This window comes from Zootoca vivipara, chromosome 6 (assembly GCF_963506605.1).
Source record: "Zootoca vivipara chromosome 6, rZooViv1.1, whole genome shotgun sequence".
NCBI lineage: Eukaryota > Metazoa > Chordata > Lepidosauria > Squamata > Lacertidae > Zootoca > Zootoca vivipara.
In genome coordinates this window covers 95362605-95377480 of record NC_083281.1, presented here as the reverse complement: position 1 = coordinate 95377480, position 14876 = coordinate 95362605, and the positions used below count along the sequence as shown (strand labels likewise).

General features: G+C 44.5%; 1 protein-coding gene across 8 annotated transcripts in view; it reads right to left on the bottom strand.

Annotated features, from left to right (window-relative positions):
* ZMAT4 (zinc finger matrin-type 4) overlaps window positions 1–14876 on the bottom strand; it is a 181506-nt gene that overhangs the window by 125239 nt on the left and 41391 nt on the right. For 6 of the 8 annotated variants that reach the window (XM_060276426.1, XM_060276427.1, XM_060276422.1 and 3 more), the window contains one exon: window positions 9890–9994. In XM_060276426.1, the coding sequence (XP_060132409.1) occupies window positions 9890–9991 (102 nt within the window). In that variant the 5' untranslated portion in view covers window positions 9992–9994. The remainder of the gene's footprint in view (window positions 1–9889; window positions 9995–14876) is intronic. The other 2 variants (XM_060276423.1, XM_035118352.2) reach the window with 1 other exon arrangement.

The following is a 14876-nucleotide window of genomic DNA, read 5'->3' as shown; positions in this document are numbered from 1 at the left end:
GGGCCCATTGTAAAGGCCCAAGGTTACATCAAAGATTAGTGGAAACTCCTGGCAAATCGACTCAAATCCTGTCCCATGGGAAATCTGATTAAGTCCTGACACGCTTAAGCCTAACAGGCCAAACCATGCCAAACCCAGAAGGCTGGTAAAGGGACCCTTCGTTATGATGAGGTCCAATTTCTTAACGTGATTTTTAAACTGGACCTTGAAAGTGCCCATGCCCCTTAGCTGAATTATCTTTCCCTGAAAGTCTCGTAATACCACGGTGGCCGGCCGGAGAGAGGGGGCCCCATTGGGAAAAAGCTCTTTAAATGTCTTATCAGATATTATGGAATACAATGAGCCGGTATCCAGCTCCATATTGCACGGCCTTCCCTCAATTCTAACTTGCACCCTAAGCTTATTGGACCTGATGATGAAAATTGATATACCCTGGCTGAAGAGATTGACTGCAACTCCTCCTCATTGAGGGCCTCATGAACACGCTGTTTGGGTCATGTTCCTGCGTTCTTGGAGCAGCAAACATGAACAATGTGTCCTGCCTTACCACAGCCTCGACACGTGACGTCATGGAATCTGCATGTCGTGCGATCATGGTTCTCCCCACAACTGGTGTAGGTACTGTGTGGATCTGACCAAGGCTGGTTCGGCGACGCGCGTGTCGCTTGGGAGCGGCGGTCGTGGTCAGGTCGGACTATGGTTCGGTGGATCTCCTCATGGGGAAACTCGCCAGAAGATGACCGGTCTCACTGGATGCAATGGGTGCCCCCTTCAGCTCGGGGGTTTGGAGCCTTCTCGTGGGCTCTATCCTTCTCGAAAGCCATTGCCATGTTCATGGCCTCCGCCATCGTGGTGTCATCTTTCGCCAGCAGCTTCTGGCGGAGATTGCTGTCTCGCACACCTATGGTGAACCTTTCAAGCAGTCGCTCCTCCAGGTTAGTGAATTGTCAATACATCGCAATTACCCAGAGAGCTGCAATGTATTCACTCACTGACTCCTGTGCTTGTTGCTCTCTGTGGACAAAATCATAATGGCGGTGGTTCTTCGTCAGCTGGGGTGCGAGGTGCCTTGTCATTGTGTTCGTTAGCTCATCGAAGGAACAGACCTCAATGTCCTTAGGTGCCATCAAACCCTCCAGTAAGGTGATGGCGGAACTTCCCAGCACTGTGAGAAGCACGTCCACTTTATCAATTTCCCTAGTGAACCCTTGAAGCCTGACATAGCTCCTTATCCGGTGGAGCCATTGTGGCCATTGCTCGGGGTGGCTCATGTCGAAATCTGGTGGTGGTCGACTCTGCCTGGCAGCCATTCTCGTACCTTGTGCTGTTGCTTGAGTGGTGGCGGTTGATAGTGAAGGCGCGACGGGCCCTTCTCCATCCCTGGGGTTCTCTGCAGAGTCCATCATGTCAGTGTTGTTGTGCTCACAGTGAGCGGCAGGGCGGTGCTGCAGTGCTGACTCAGGCCTCAAACTCAGGCCTCAAAGCTGGATGGACTCCACCTTCATCACCAGTATTCCACCTTCATCACCAGTATTAAATATTGAGTAGGCAACACAGCGATTCATCATAAGCTGCTCTTTATTTGGAGGCTGGAACAGAACTGACTTACTGCTGAGCCAGTCTGCTTTTATAGAGGCTGACTCAAACAATGTCACAAAGGAGTCACAAAGCGGCTAACAATCTCCTTTCCCCTCCTCTCCCACCACAAGCACTCTGTGAGGTGAGTGAGGCTGAGAGACTTCAGAGAAGTGTGACTAGCCCAAGGTCAATTCAAAGTTCCCTCCAAAAGTTCCCTCCTAAAAGAACTGCCAAGAACCTGAGGGAAAACTATATACACCAATACATAACAAGCTTGTTTCAATTAAGTCTGCATGGGAGAAATTCCGCTAGACACTCTTACAAGCCCTTTCATGACTCTGTGCATTATCGTGAAGAGGTTTGTAAGCATGTTCAGCCCCACGTGAATACACAAGACTCCTTCAGACTTTCCTGTGGGGATGGAGTCCTCATGCCCGGTGAGCATTGGGAACATAAGGAAGAGCCTGCTGGATCTGGCTGCTCTCCCAGTAGTCAACCGGATGCCTGTAGGATTCCCCCAAGCAGGATTAAAGCACAAGAGCCCTCTTTCCTCTTGTGGTTTTCAGCAACTGGGATTCAGAAGCATTGCTGTTACTAAGCATACTAAGACTCAAATTCTAGACTTTAAGAAAGCCGACTTCAGAAAACGTAGGGAAACGTTGGATGAAATCCCATGGACAGAAATACTAAACAACAACAACAACAACAATCTTTATTATGGTCCATAGACCCATCAATTCGTTACCAAGCGATACACAGCTGGGACACCCCGCCCTCAAACCACTCAGACATCTTACTCAAATTCGGAATAGGAAACATTAGTTCTTGTGACCACCGATAAAAACTTTGCCACTGCTAGTGTTCTGGCATTTGACCGGTCTTCCAATAGGAACCTGATATAGAAATCCTCTGATTTTCCTGGGAGCAAGGCTAGCAGGGGTGAAATCACTTCAGCCCTAGCTTGCTCAAACTTCCCACAGTGCAGCACAATGTGTTTTATAGAATCTACATCATGGGTGCACGAGCACAGTCTTTCCTGGTAGGGTACTCCTCTCATCCTGCCCTCCAGCACTGCAGAGGGGAAAACATTCAGTCTTGCTTTTGTGAACAGCCTTCGGTAGTTTGGCACTGTCAAGTTTTGAATATAGGCTGCTGGCTTAAAGACATGCCCATATTGTACTCCTACTGCCAATGGACTGCAGATCGCAAGTGATTGATGTCGTAGATCACTGTGTGAATTATCCCAAAGTCTTTGCTTTAAGGTCTTTAGGGCACCTTCATATCCCAGGCAATAGAGTTGGGTGGGTGACAGACCTAAAGCAGTGGCTTTTCTTGCCATGGTTTTCTGCCATTGGCTGATGTATTCCTCATTGTTCAGGTATTTATACAGTCCCTCCCCAAGTTCAAATACTGCAATCTTGAGCCAATGTTTTAGTGCAGCCCACCATGCCTTTGTTGAAATTGGGCATTCACCCGTTTCTAGCAGGAGTATGGAATTTCGAACACAATTGGGCACCTGAAGCAAGGATCGAATAAATTGTGCTTGGAAGCCATCTAGCTTAGGCAGGTTACTAAATACTAAAAGGGAAGGGAGTTCATGATGGTTGGGAGCTTGTTAAAAGGGAGATATTAAAAGCACAACTTCAGGCAATACCAATGAGACGGAAACATGGAAGGTGCCTAAAGAAGCCAGGGTGGCTATCTAAAGAACTTTTAACCGAGTTAAGATTTAAAAGGGATATGTACAAAAAATGGGAAAAGGGGGAAATCACCATAGAGGAATTCAAACAAATAGCCAGCACATGTAGAGACAAAGTCAAAAAAGCTAAAGCACAGAATGAACTCAGGCGTGCTAGAGAGGTGAAAAGCAACAAAAATGGCTTTTATGGGTATGTCCATAGCAAAAGGAAGAACAAGGAAACAGTGGGGTCACTTAGAGGAGGAGACGGTGAAATGCGAACAGGGGCAGAGAAAGGGCAGAACTCCTCAATACCTTCTTTGCCTCAGTCTTCTGCAAAAAAAGAAAATAATGCCCGACCTGAAGAAAATGGAGCCGATCATTCAGCGCGGGAAACACAGCCCAGAATAAGTAAGGAGGTAGTACAAGAATACTTGGCTAGTTTAGATGTAATCAAGTCTCCAGGGCCAGATGAACTACATCCAAGAGTATTAAAAGAACTGGCAGAGGTGATTTCAGAACCACTGGCAGTAATCTTTGAGAATTCCTGGAGAACAGGCAAAGTCCCAGCAGACTGGAGGAGGGCAAATGTTGTCCCTATTTTCAAAAAGGGGGAAAGAGAGGACCCAAACAATTATCGCCCAGTCAGCCTCACATCAATACCAGGAAAGATTCTAGAGCAGATCATTAAGCAAACAGTCTTTGGTTACAGGTAGGTAGCCGTGTTGGTCTGGATCAAAGTAAAATAAAAAAATTCCTTCAGTAGCACCTTAAAGACCAACTAAGTTTTTATTTTGGTATGAGCTTTCGTGTGCATGCACACTTCTTCAGATACAGTGAAATGGAAGTTTCCAGGCACTTATGTAGAGAAGGGGTGGGGAGGGGTGGGGATGGGGAGGGGGGATCACTCAGAAGGGTGGTGGAAATGGGTGATTGACTGACTGATAGCTGTTGATGACCGCAAACGACTGCAAATGGTTTTGCATGAAAAAGCAAGGGTTGAGATGGCTGAAGATCGCTTATCATGTATAATGAGATAAGAACCCGATATCTCTGTTCAAACCAGGTCCCTCCATGGAGGGACCTGGTTTGAACAGAGATATCGGGTTCTTATCTCATTATCTCATTATCTTATCTCATTATCTCATTATACATGATAAGCGATCTTCAGCCATCTCAACCCTTGCTTTTTCATGCAAAACCATTTGCAGTCGTTTGCGGTCATCAACAGCTATCAGTCAGTCAATCACCCATTTCCACCACCCTTCTGAGTGATCCCCCCTCCCCATCCCCACCCCTCCCCACCCCTTCTCTACATAAGTGCCTGGAAACTTCCATTTCACTGTATCTGAAGAAGTGTGCATGCACACGAAAGCTCATACCAAAATAAAAACTTAGTTGGTCTTTAAGGTGCTACAAACAGTCTTTGAGCACCTAGAAAGGAACTCTGTGATCACTAAAAGTCAGCATGGGTTTCTGAAAAATAGGTCATGTCAGACCTATCTGATCTCATTTCTTGACAGAATTACAAGCCTGGTAGATGAAGGGAACGCTGCGGATATAGCCTATCTTGATTTCAGCAAGGCCTTTGACAAGGTGCCCCATGATATTCTTGTAAAGAAGCTGGTAAAATGTGGGCTAGAAAATGCTAGCATTCAGTGGATTTGTAACTGGCTGACTGACCGAACCCAAAGGGTGCTCATCAATGGCTCCTCTTCATCCTGGAGAGAAGTGACTAGTGGGGTGCCACAGGGTTCTGTCTTGGGCCCAGTCTTATTCAACATCTTCATCAATGACTTGGATGATGGGCTTGAGGGCATCCTGAGCAAGTTTGCAGATGACACCAAATTGGGAGGGGTGGCTAATACCCCAGAGGACAGGATCACACTTCAAAATGACCTTAACAGATTAGACAACTGGGCCAAAGCAAACAAGATGAATTTTAACAGGGAGAAATGTAAAGTACTACACTTGGGCAAAAAAAAATGAAAGGCACAAATACAGGATGGGTGACACCTGGCTTAAGAGCAGTACATGCGAAAAGGATCTAGGAGTCTTGGTAGACCACAAACTTGACATGAGTCAACAGTGTGATGCAGCAGCTAAAAAAGCCAATGCAATTCTGGGCTGCATCAATGGGAGTATAGTATCTGGATCAAGGGAAGTAATTGTACCACTGTATTCTGCTCTGGTCAGACCTCACCTGGAATAGTGTGTCCAGTTCTGGGCACCACAGTTCAAGAGGGATACTGACAAGCTGGAACGTGTCTAGAAGAGGGCAACCAAAATGGTCAAAGGCCTGGAAACGATGCCTTATGAGGAACAGCTTAGGGAGCTGGGTATATTTAGCCTGGAGAAGAGAAGATTAATGGGTGATATGATAGCCATGTTCAAATATATAAAAGGATGCCATATAGAGGAGGGAGAAAAGTCGTTTTCTGCTGCTCCAGAGAAGCGGACACGGAGCAATGGATTCAACTACAAGAAAGAAGATTCCACCTAAACATTAGGAAGAACTTCCTGACAGTAGGAGCTGTTCGGCAGTGGAATTTGCTGCCAAGGAGTGTGGTGGGTCTCCTTCTTTGGAGGTCTTTAAGCGGAGGCTTGACAGCCATCTGTCAGGAATGCTTTGATGGTGTTTCCTGCTTGGCAGGGGGTTGGACTGGATGGCCCATGTGGTCTCTTCCAACTCTATGATTCTACTCACCAAGCCATCTGACAAAGCTCTCTCCTCTCCTCTTCAATGAATTTGTCAAATCCTCTTTTAAAGTCATTCAAGGTGGTGGCCATCCCTGCCTCCTGTGGGAGCAACTGCCATGCTTTATGCCCTGTGTAGTGGGGAGGGGGTCATGCTGCCTCTTCCAAATTTAAGCCCTGGTATATATTTTTAAATGCATGAAAAGGACTCAAGAAATGAGCTTGCAACAAATAGATTTGTTTGACAAATGCAAGGAGGAGCAGAAAACACCTTCTTATGTATCCCTCCTGGCAAAAAATGCCCTGGCAAAAAATGTCACACTCTGACAGACAGGTCCATCCCCAAAGCTCACAACCACGGTTTCTAACTTGCCTATATTGCTAGGCATGTCATTGTTCAAGACACTGTGGGATGTGAAACATATAGCAGTCAAGTACAACATTCCTAGAATGGAAATGCTAGGAGATGCTTTGTACCAGCCAGGAGAAGACTTCCTGTTTCCTCCTGAGCTGGGACAGAATTCTCTCTGCATGTGACTAGATGTGGGTGTGGCGTAATCTGGGCAAGAAGAAGCCCACGTTCTTCTCTTGCTCTCTTCTCCATTTTGCTTTTCCATGTCTTTTCCATATGTTAGCAGAAGTGACTGCCTGTTGGCAGTCACTTGGAACTAACTCCCTTATGGGATAGTTCTACATGTGTATATAGTTTTGTAACCTAAGTCTGCCTTTAGGGATCTAACTGTGAACTGAATGATTGTGAGTAAACTACAAATAACATTGTTGTGTATATTCTTTTTAAGAGGGACAAGAAGGAATCTTACCAGGAATCTTATAGAGAGAGGTTCAGCCTGCAACAAGCAAACCGCTGTGCGTTTAAAGGGGAATGTTTAAACTTTGCTAAGATATAGAACTTGCTAACGCAAGTTAGGAAGAATATCATTAAACAATATATCCTCTCTTGCCTCCCTGAACATTCCCACAGACACGACATGCTCCTGAGAAATGGCTTGAGGAGGAAGAGAAAAGGAAGAGTTCTCTGTTAAGCCTCTGGTTCTCAGAGAGCAATTTCATTGGCAATAATGAAAGCACATTTCAGAGCTTTACCAGTGCAGGTAGAGGAAAGAGGGAGGGAGGGAGGGGAGAGAGAGATGAGCCTCATTGCAACAGATCCATTTTTTCAATACTATAAGTGTGTGGCTCTTTTTGATACTGTAAGAGTGCCACGTACCCCCCACTTCATATGAGAAATGACTTTATAGGTCATTTAAAAAAAAAATCAGTACATTTGAATTTTCGACACTGGGAGACAAAGTCAGCCCTTGCCAATTGGAGTGGGAAGGGATGAAAGAGGGACCAGGTGGATGAATTTGTTACAGAAGGAGGTGCTGGTAACTGGAGAAAGCAGAATGTTCTTTTAAACCACAAACATGTTCTGCTTGGGCATGCATGCTTCCCTGACATGCACCAAATATTTCCAACAGCCACCTGTTTAGCAGTCTGTGAGTTTAGCTGCCTATCTTGGGAAGGAGATTAGTAACGCACATGTATTTTGATTTTTTGACAAAGGTTGGCCTGACATTTTTCTACTATCCTTCTCCCCTACAAACACTGTCCAACCATCTCGTCATCTGTTGTCCCCTTCTCCTTGTGCCCTCCATCTTTCTCAACATCAGGGTCTTTTCCAGGGATTCTTCTCTTCTCATGAGGTGGCCAAAGTATTGGAGCCTCAGCTTCACGATCTGTCCTTCCAGGGAGCACTCAGGGCTGATTTCCTTCAGAATGGAGAGGTTTGATCTTCTTGCAGTCCATGGGACTCTCAAGAGTCTCCTCCAGCACCATAATTCAAAAGCATCAATTCTTCGGCGATCAGCCTTCTTTATGGTCCAGCTCTCACTTCCATACATCACTACTGGGGAAACCATAGCTTTAACAATACGGACCTTTGTAGGCAAGGTGATGTCTCTGCTTTTTAAGATGCTGTCTAGGTTTGTCATTGCTTTTCTCCCAAGAAGCAGGCGTCTTTTAATTTCGTGACTGCTGTCACCATCTGCAGTGATCAAGGAGCCCAAGAAAGTAAAATCACTCACTGCCTCCATTTCTTCCCCTTCTGTTTGCCAGGAGGTGATGGGACCAGTGGACCCATTTCTTAATACAATTTTGCATAAAACACACATTTTCCCCCTGATATTATGTATTTTTGCCTGCTATTTTCACCAATATGTAGATGTTTATGCATTTTTTACACACATTACTTGGCTGGATAATTGCATTGAGAAATTCATAGAAATGCACATTTCAAAGGATGGTTTTGTTTCGGTTTACACATTATTTCAGAAAGTGTGAATTCTGTTCACCTTTGATTGCAAGCTGAATCAAATTAGTCACCCCTACAGTCAAACACCCTTTTGTTTCCATTAGTGTCACTCATCAATGACCAGCCTCTGGGTCACATGACACCATCAATCACAACATTCTAAGGGCTCCTTCCAAACACTTTCTCTTGGTCATATTGTTCTGAAGTTGCCAGGCAGACCGGGACAGGATTGTGGAAACAGGAGGAGCAAAACCCATAGAAACCCACTGCTCACACTTCTCAGGGACCTTTCCCTCCAGCCATGACCATCAGGACAGACATGCTCTCATTGTAATAATGCTTTATTACAATGAAGTCTGAAGTGTGTTGTTATGTTTTATAGCCAGTTGATAACACTCTTTAACATGTCTTTTAGAAGCCAGTCACACAAAACCCTGAACGTATGTTGAACTCTAGCCTGTGAATTTTTAACATTTATAATAGAAAGCTGAAAACATCTGACACACCACTGGGAATGAATGAGATATTCAGTTCAGTTGACATCTTAATGCAAAATTACACAATCTTCACTTTCCAAAACAATATGAATTGAAATGTAGCTATCTTTCAAAATTTATACACCTCCAAATTTTGCAATGGAATTTTCCAATTGCTTTAAATGCTCACCATCCCTCAACATACATCCCTGTACAATTCAGCATATACAGGGATGGAGCCAAATTTGCAGCACAATCCCAGGCATGGCTACCCAATTTAAGTTCTCTTGAGCTTCATGGGGCGCACTCTCAGATGAACGGGCATCGGCTGCGAGGAAGAAGGCAGTTCAACTATCCACATCCAAATGCCAGCAGGATAGAAATGAGGTTGGAGGAAAAATCAGGAGAATATCCAACTTTCCCTGGTGCATAAGGATGTGCCAGGAGACTGGGATGGCTTTGGATCCTTTGGCACCCAACCATTTCTCACCCCTCCCCTGGCACCCCACGGGCACACACACACACACACCTTTGGGCTCTCTGGCCCAGGAGGTCAGAATTCACCATTGCATCTCATTCTCTGATGTTGCAGCCTCACACACAGCAGATATAAAATAATCTCTAATGTCAGAGAAGGATATCTGAGATTTCCTATGTTCCTGGGAGCCAGGGTCATAGAACTGCACCCAAATTTAGGTGCCTTTAGTTTGCATTGAAAACAATGGGGCTTAGGTCATGATGAATATTTTGTCCCATTGATTTCAGTGGGACCTAAGACCAATTTACAGAGGCTGCTTACACATCACACATTTAGAGCACAATGCTTCCCACACACACACAAAAATCCTGGGAACTATAATTTACCCCTCACAGAGCTAGAATTCCCAGGACTCCTTGGTGGAAGTCATGTGCTTTAAATGTATGTTGTGTGCACAGCCTTAGTCTGGATCCAACCCATTCTCCTTATTTTCTTTTTGTGGATCCAACAGTAAGATTCTCACCCCTGCCGCCCTCTGAGAATGCCTATTCACAACAGCAATTGTACCGAGTTTGCACGGAGCAGTGGAAAATCACAGATATTTGAGAGCACCTCTTACAGACCTCTTTGTAGCACAGAGATACTGCAGCCCTCCAGACGTTTCTTACCTCGTAATGAGCCACACGCTGCGATTCTGATATTAGCTGAGCGCTGCACACTTTGCAGTAGCTTTCTGTGAATAACTCCTGGTCAATATCCGATGACTTCATCTGCTTATAGTGAAAAAAGAAAGAAAAATAATAAAAAAATGTGAATCATTGCTGTCGCTGTCTTACTTGCAGCATTTCACAAAGACCCATGAAAAGACCTATGCAAATAACTTTTCTGAGGGAAAGTTGGAGATTAAGTCAAAATTGTCGTTACAATTGAATTAGATTATTAGAAGAAAGTCTGTGCAATTATGTAGAATGTAGAATTGTAGCTGACACTCGATCTCAGGACGCAAGGGAGAAACGTGCTAAGAGGAAGACACACTTGGCAAATCCACACCATGATCAACTCCCACCCGGAAACCAATGTCCCCACTGTGGAAGGACGTGTGGATCCAGAATAGGCCTCCACAGTGTTTATGGAAGACAATCTTACTCGGCTATGAGGGATAGAAGAAGGAGGAGGAGGAGGAGGAGGAGGAGGAGGAGGAGGAGGAGGAGGAGGAGGACAGGCTCGTCCTAGCCATAGAGGCTAGTGGCGCGGAGAACCACGGCACCAGGCGCTGGAAGGGCGCCAAGTGAGCGCAGGGTTTCGGTGACCTGGCCAGGTCTGCGCTCCACGAGCTGAGAGGCAGCACCGCGTCTCTCTCCTTCTCCGAGGACTCTGCGCTGTGCCTCCTTCTCGTTTCCCCAGCACTGGGTTCCGCTCAGTCGAGCTTTGCCACCAGCGTGCACACAGCGTCCAAGCAGCTCTTGCTGGTCCCATGGTGCGTGGCCCAGGCCCCCCCTCAAAGGGTCGGGGTGGGTTAAGGGGCATCCGCGGGCCAGCGGCCCCTCCCGTCAAGACCCGGGAGGGTGGGGAGACTGCTTTTCTCCCCTAGCAGCCGCCAAATTCCCCATGGGGGTCGGAGATGATGGAACGGGTCAGCCATCCTCCCGACGAGTGAAACCGGAAGTCGTGAAGCGCTTAAGTTTCAGCGCACTGCTGCAGTTATCAGTGGAGTTGATATGTTAGAAAATGTTGAAAACAGTCACGTTCTTCTAGCTGCGGACAATATTGATCACAATCTTCTTACACTGAATGGTGAGAACACATTCCATGGTATGGGGATGATAGCAGCAATAATCCCAGCAAAAACCTTTTCTCGTTGTATTCCAAGAAAGAATATATTGAGCTGTGACTTAAAAGCTGTTGCATCTATCAACATTCATGAATATTGATTTGCCTCCAGTACTCTCAGAGGCATTAAGTTTAAAATATTGCCTGATATCTATCCCACAATTGTCAAAGTAGATCTGCTGTGGAAACTGTCAAGGAACTTTGAACAACCAATGCCAGGCTGATCCGGAATGATGCACTTAATACATAATAACCAAAACAACCAGAAAGTTGAGAAATCATCAGTACTTTTCCTACCTATCATTGATAGGAAACCCACTGATATGACTTGCATCCTGTCTACCTTAACATTCCTACGAGCTTTAGCTCTTAAGCACAATATACCAACTATCATAACATTTGATCAGCCAATCTTTTGGAGAGCGTCACAAATAGTTCATTCATCATGTGATGGTAGTGCTCTCAAGGACATCATTCTATTGCTTGGTTCCTTTCATACTTTCATGAAACTTCTTGGGGCCATTGGTACACTCGTGGCAGGATTGGGCCTTAAAGAAATCCTACCACCAACTACATCTGCAACAAAATACCATAGCTTTCGATCATATTACCAGATAATGGAATGGTCATGCCACAAAGACGGTTTACGACCTAATGACTGGGGTTGGATTATAAAGGAGGACAACCAGCTTTACCCTGTGATGTCAGACGTGGCCCCTGCACCTGAAAGTCTTTTGAAAGTTATCCACTGTAACTGCACCACTGGTTGTAGTACATTCCGTTGCACGTGCAAAAAAAAAAATAGTTTTCCATGTTCAACAGCTTGTGGTCAGTGCCAGACCATTGGTTGTGAAAATGTGTTGTTGATTGAACATTGTTCTGATATAGAAGATGACATGGATGACTGCTTTCATTATTTGTGATACATATTAAAAGTTCTGGTTCAAGCACCTTATTGTGATCTTGTTTCAATGTAACATTGCTTTCACTTTGTTGTTTTTAGCAAACTAGATCAATGACAACTTTGTATTATTTTCCCTGACGCTTGGTAACAATGAAAAAACATAGGATATACACAATCAAGTTTAGAAAACTAATCGAAATACAATAAAATAGATACAGCAGGTCGGCCATTTTGAAATCACGATTTCTCAGTGTTCCTGTCAGCTAATTTTGTCTAATTTTTTATATGTTATTCTACACCCAAGTCTCATCCAAATGCCATTCATAGCGCTTTTGTTGCAATTTTGCCCAGGTCAATGTGTATATTAACTGGGCTATTGCTATATGTCAGTGATGGCGAGCCTTTCAGAGACCAAGTGCCCAAACTGCAACCCAAAACCCGCTTATTTAACGCAAAGTGTCAGCACGGCAATTTAACCTGTATATCTCATTTTTCCCCTCTGTGTTTCATTTTTTTAAAAAATGCTTGATTACTCATTTTTCATATATGTACAACACATAGTTGTCTTCATTTCAGTCAGCGACATCACCTTGCCTACAAAGGTCCGTATAGTTAAAGCTATGGTTTTCCCAGTAGTGATGTATGGAAGTGAGAGCTGGACCATAAAGAAGGCTGATCACCGAAGAATTGATGCTTTTGAATTCTGGTGCTGGAGGAGACTCTTGAGAGTCCCATGGACTGCAAGAAGATCAAACCTATCCATTCTTAAGGAAATCAGCCCTGAGTACGCACTGGAAGGACAGATCGTGAAGCTGAGGCCCCAATACTTTGGCCACCTCATGAGAAGACTCCCTGGAAAAGACCCTGATGTTGGGAAAGATTGAGGGCACTAGGAGAAGGGGACAACAGAGGATGAGATGGTTGGACAGTGTTCTCGACGCTACGAACATGAGTTTGACCAAACTGCAGGAGGCAGTGCAAGACAGGAGTGCCTGGTGTGCTCTGGTCCATGGGGTCACGAAGAGTCGGACACAACTAAATGACTAAACAACAACAACAACAACGTTCACAAAGAAAATTACATATAATTTCAATTATGTGTTTTCTACCGAAACATAATATGATGCAATAAGCACCCTCGCGTTATTTTTAGTTGTGAGTAGATGCCATTCCAGAACTCTTTGACCTTCCGGCTGGTCCACCATTTGTGAAATATGGTGCTTCTTGTTTCCCCACACCTCCAACAAACATCTGGTGTGTTCTTATACATCTTACGGAGTTTATGCGGCGTCAGGTACCACCGGTATAATTTTTTTTGCATATTTTCCTTTATGGAGTAACAGGCAGTAAACCTCCAATTTACCTTCCACAAATTCTCCCATTGGGACGTCTGTATAGTGTGGCCTAGATCTTGGGCCCATTTAATCATAGCCGACTTAACCTCCTCCTCCTTGACTTCCCAGTCAAGGAGGAGTCGGTAAGCCTTAGAAAGTGTTTTAATTTTGGAATTAATGACATCTGTTTCAATTCTTGTATTTTCTACTGCAAACCCTTTCTTTTTGTCCACCTTACATCTTTCGAGCAGTTGATAGTATTGAAACCAATCACTCATTTGATCCCTTACTTCTTCAAATGTTTTTAATTTAATTGGTTTCCTTCGGTAGGTGGGCCAATTCCTACTTGAATTTTTCCTCTTTATGGCTAATGCCTCAGTTGGTGAGATCCACCATGGTGTCTTCTGTTCTAGAAGGTCTCTATATTTCTCCCAGACTTTAAATAAGGATTTTCTAATGGTATAATTGGTAAAATCCTTGTGTATTTTAGCTTTTTCATAAATCAGACATGCATGCCAACCATATCTGATCTTGAATCCTTCAAGATCTAATAAGTCTTGGTTCCCCAATATACACCACTCCCTTAACCAGGTGAGACAGACCACCCCATAGTACAGTCTTATATCTGGCAGTGAGAAGCCTCCTCTGTCCTTAGTGTCAATTAGTATTTGATGTCTTATTCTAGGCCTCTTCCCCTGCCAGATAAATTTTGAGGTGTATCGTTGCCATTCCCCTGAGGCGGTCTCTCCCACCCAGTATTGGGATTGATTGGAAAAGGAATAATAATTTGGGGAGCACTTTCATTTTTATTATAGAGATCCTTCCTAAAAAGGATAATTTCAATTTGCTGCAGGTATCAAAGTTTCTTCTAATTTCAGCCCAAGCTGGGACATAATTATCCTGGTATAAATTGATATTCCTTGAGGATATCCAAACTCCCAAATATTTAGCTTTTTGGCAGATCTTTATTTTATTTTATTTAAAAATTATTCATTTTATCACAACAATTACAACAACAACAAATAATACACTGCACCATAAAAAACAACAATAACAAACAAAACAGAAACAATACAAATATCCACTCTATCATTTACTTCACAAGGAGAAGGGGACGACAGAAGATGAGATGGCTGGACAGTGTTCTTGAACCAACAAACATGAGTTTGACCGAACTGCGGGAGGCAGTGGGAGGCAGTGGAAGACAGGAGTGCCAATGACTGCAGGGGCAGGTAATCTAGCCCCAATCCCATTGCACGGGGGTGCCATAATCCCCTAATGCCTACACTTCTGGACAGCGTGTGAAGGGAGCCTTGTACACACATGGATCTTTTCCAAATGAAAGAGGTGCAACCCTAGCTTACGTGAGGGCATATCCTGGCACACAGTGGCAAAAGCATGGATGGTCTGTTTGTGGCCACTGTGCATCAGTGAGGGGGCAAGTCTGATCCATGTGACCTTGCAGCCTCATCATATAGGCCAGTGTTTCTCAACCTTTTTTGGGCCACGGCACACTTGTTCCGTCAAAAAAATCACGCGGCACACCACCATTAAAAGACGGGGCAAATCCTGGGGGTTGGGAATGGG